A 2,873-nucleotide genomic window follows, 5' to 3' on the forward strand; every position below is an offset into this window, starting at 1 on the left:
GGTCTCCCACCTGATTTGTGTGCGACAAATAAGTCATTCAAAGCAGACAGCGCTGACAGCCGCGTTTTCTGGAGAGTCCATCAGCTCGTGTGGAGCATACAGGGGGCCTGTCCTTGCCTGTTGCAAATAACCGGGTGAAAACTTAATTGGAAATATTTATGGCTCACTTAGAAATGAGAGAGCAGAGCACAAAAATGGCCTGGAGAAGGGCTGTCTGTCCTAGAGCCTGTAAATCACGCTATGGAGTCCAAAGGGAGTCTATTGAATTGACATTGGCTTTCTGGGACTCTTCTGGGTCATTAACCTCACACTAAACCAGATTTCTGTCACAAGCTCCTACTCATGGAGAGACTAACTGCTCCCGTTTCGCCCCTCGCTGCACACTGGTGGCTCTGCATGCTCCAGAGTGGCCTTTCTCTCCTTCCCCATCAGCTCCAGCTCTCCCAGGGGAGAGTGATGGTAGGTCCCTCTGCTTCCCCCTCCTCCAGTGCTTGTCCCAGGCCAAGTGGGAAAGGTCAGGATGCTAAGAGTCCCATCACTAATGGGAATAAAGGAATAAGGAATGAAGGACATTGAGGCACCAGAGCGTGTCCAGAGAAGGGCAACAAAGCTGGGGAAGGGTCTGGAGCACAAGGGGCCTTATGAGTGGAGGAGCCCTTTCAAACATCTTATTCTCATCCAGTACAGCTGGAAAGATCTTTTGTACAAAGGCAAGGAGACAACTTGGTTGGTCCATGACCTTCCACCCATCGCCTTGTACTATTCAGTTTTCCTAACGTTATGGCCAAGATTGCATATAAAAAAATAACCCCTCCTGTGTCTCCATTTCCAGGAGCCATCTACGGGCCATGGGGAGGTTCTGCTCTCTATCAGCTACCTGCCAGCAGCTAACCGCCTGCTGGTGGTGATTATTAAGGCTAAAAATCTCCATTCCAAGCAGCTGAAAGATCTACTTGGCAATGGTGAGTAGAATAGCAAGGGAAAAAAAAAGAGACTGTTGCTTCTGGTGTTATGTAAATCTAGAAAGAAAGAGGGAAGGGTGGTGTTTGGCAGAAAATAATTAATGTCTGGCTTACAAAGCCAAAGAGATTTGAATAATTGCTAAAAAGTGAAAACCAAACCCACCAAGATCAATGTTTCTCATGTTCTCTCTCTCATTCTGATGTCACCAGCTGTGACCAGTTAAAATTCTCTTGCATTCATTTTGTTGCAAGCTCATCAATATGGTCTCTCTCTCCACTTCCTATACAGATGTTTCTGTCAAGGTGACACTGAGGCATCAGTCCTTGAAGCTGAAGAAGAAGCAGACCAAACGTGCAAAACACAAGATTAACCCTGTGTGGAATGAGATGATCATGTTTGAGGTGCCTCATGAGCTCCTGCACGCCTCCAGCGTGGAGCTGGAAATGTTGAGCCAGGATGGTGCTGGGCAGAGCCACGTGCTTGGCAAATGCAGCCTGGGCTTGCACGTCACGGGCACGGAGAGGAACCACTGGGAAGAAATGCTGAGGAACCCCAGGAGACAGATAGCCATGTGGCACCAGCTCCACATGTAGGCTCACCGTGATTACTGCCAACCAGATTTCCACCAGGCCTCTGAGCCTGGGGCTATAAGTTGCATTTCACCTTCCACCTTCCTCTCCACAGAGTTGCTTGGCACAGCATTCTTCTTACACCACCTTCTCTGATTTTTCCTTCCTCATCCTAGCCCAAGAAACTGTCTGGAAAATGTATTTAAAGGATAATCTCTCACCTCATCAAGTGGTTCTCTCAAACAAGGGATTTCGCTGCCTGGATGATTGGAATTAATTTCATTAGTCTTCCCATTGTCCTTTCTGTGAGGTCCCTGGTTCTGTAGAGGGGACCAAAGGGATCATGGAAAAGTGAGCCACACCTTGGCATTTGACACTGTCACCCAAGTCCCTTGATGAGTGGTGGCTCCATAAGCACAAACACATGGTAGATGTTTTACCAGTCACTGGTTTTCATACTACATGACAAGACTGTGAGAAATGAAGATCACAAAACTAACTTTCACTGCAGACCCAAGGTATCGGTATGAAAGAGAGAGTGAAGTCAACGTGCAGTAGATGATAACCTAGAAGAAGATATAGAACTAAGGGGGGAGAGAACAGAAGTGGAGAGGGTGAGATGACCAACGCTACCAGCCTGTGTAGGCTTTGAAGGAAACACTGCCAAACAATAAGTCAAATACCTTCCTTCACTCTTGTTTCCTGGAAAGTTTGATACCTGCTATTTAGGATTTGTGAAAACCAATGAAAACATGAACGTTTCAGGATCCTTTAGCAGAATATCTCTCTCTTCGATCTTTCTACAGTGTCACCCAGGAAGACCTTTAACACAAACAAAAGTTATTGTTGATGTTACCTCCAAAAACTTGGACCAAATCTTTCTGCTTGCTGCCATCTTTTCTGTTTGGGGTTTTCTGACCTAGAAAGTTTCAAATACTCTAATTAAATTAGATTCCAGGCAACATCTAAGACTAGACAAAAGAAGTGGGATCGTTTCATACCTTAGCAGTTGATTGATGGTTTTGGTTTGACAGTTAAACTATCGCACTCAAATCCTCATACCAGCATTACTTGAAGACAACCCTTAAGAACAGCCATGTATTTCATCACTTCCAGACAGAAGGAATTCACTGACCAGACACTCTCCAGGGCTTGGGGTTTTTTTGTGTGCACTTTCAAGATTTAATGTGGCTTAAATGTTACTGTTTACTGTCCTTTTTTTGTGTCTAGATGGACTGAAAGTCTGGCATTGGCAGTGATGATGTTACAACCCTATAAGCACAACTGCTTCTCCTACCACTTTATTTCAAGCAGTTTCCCCCCCCCCCCCCCCCCTTATTT

The 2,873-nt window shown here is 45.6% G+C and overlaps 1 protein-coding gene across 1 annotated transcript; it reads left to right on the plus strand.

The window, feature by feature from the left end:
- Positions 1–832: 832 nt before the first annotated feature.
- Positions 833–1,556, plus strand: LOC104532343 (synaptotagmin-13-like; the record flags this gene model as incomplete). Its single annotated transcript, XM_010177532.1, has 2 exons — positions 833–962; positions 1,252–1,556. Coding segments are annotated over 2 exons (435 nt in total), but the record flags the coding sequence as incomplete, so codon positions are not given.
- Between the last annotated feature and the right edge of the window lie 1,317 nt (positions 1,557–2,873).

Source organism: Antrostomus carolinensis, unplaced genomic scaffold (assembly GCF_000700745.2).
Source record: "Antrostomus carolinensis isolate BGI_N321 unplaced genomic scaffold, ASM70074v2 scaffold31381, whole genome shotgun sequence".
Classification (NCBI taxonomy): Eukaryota; Metazoa; Chordata; class Aves; order Caprimulgiformes; family Caprimulgidae; genus Antrostomus; species Antrostomus carolinensis.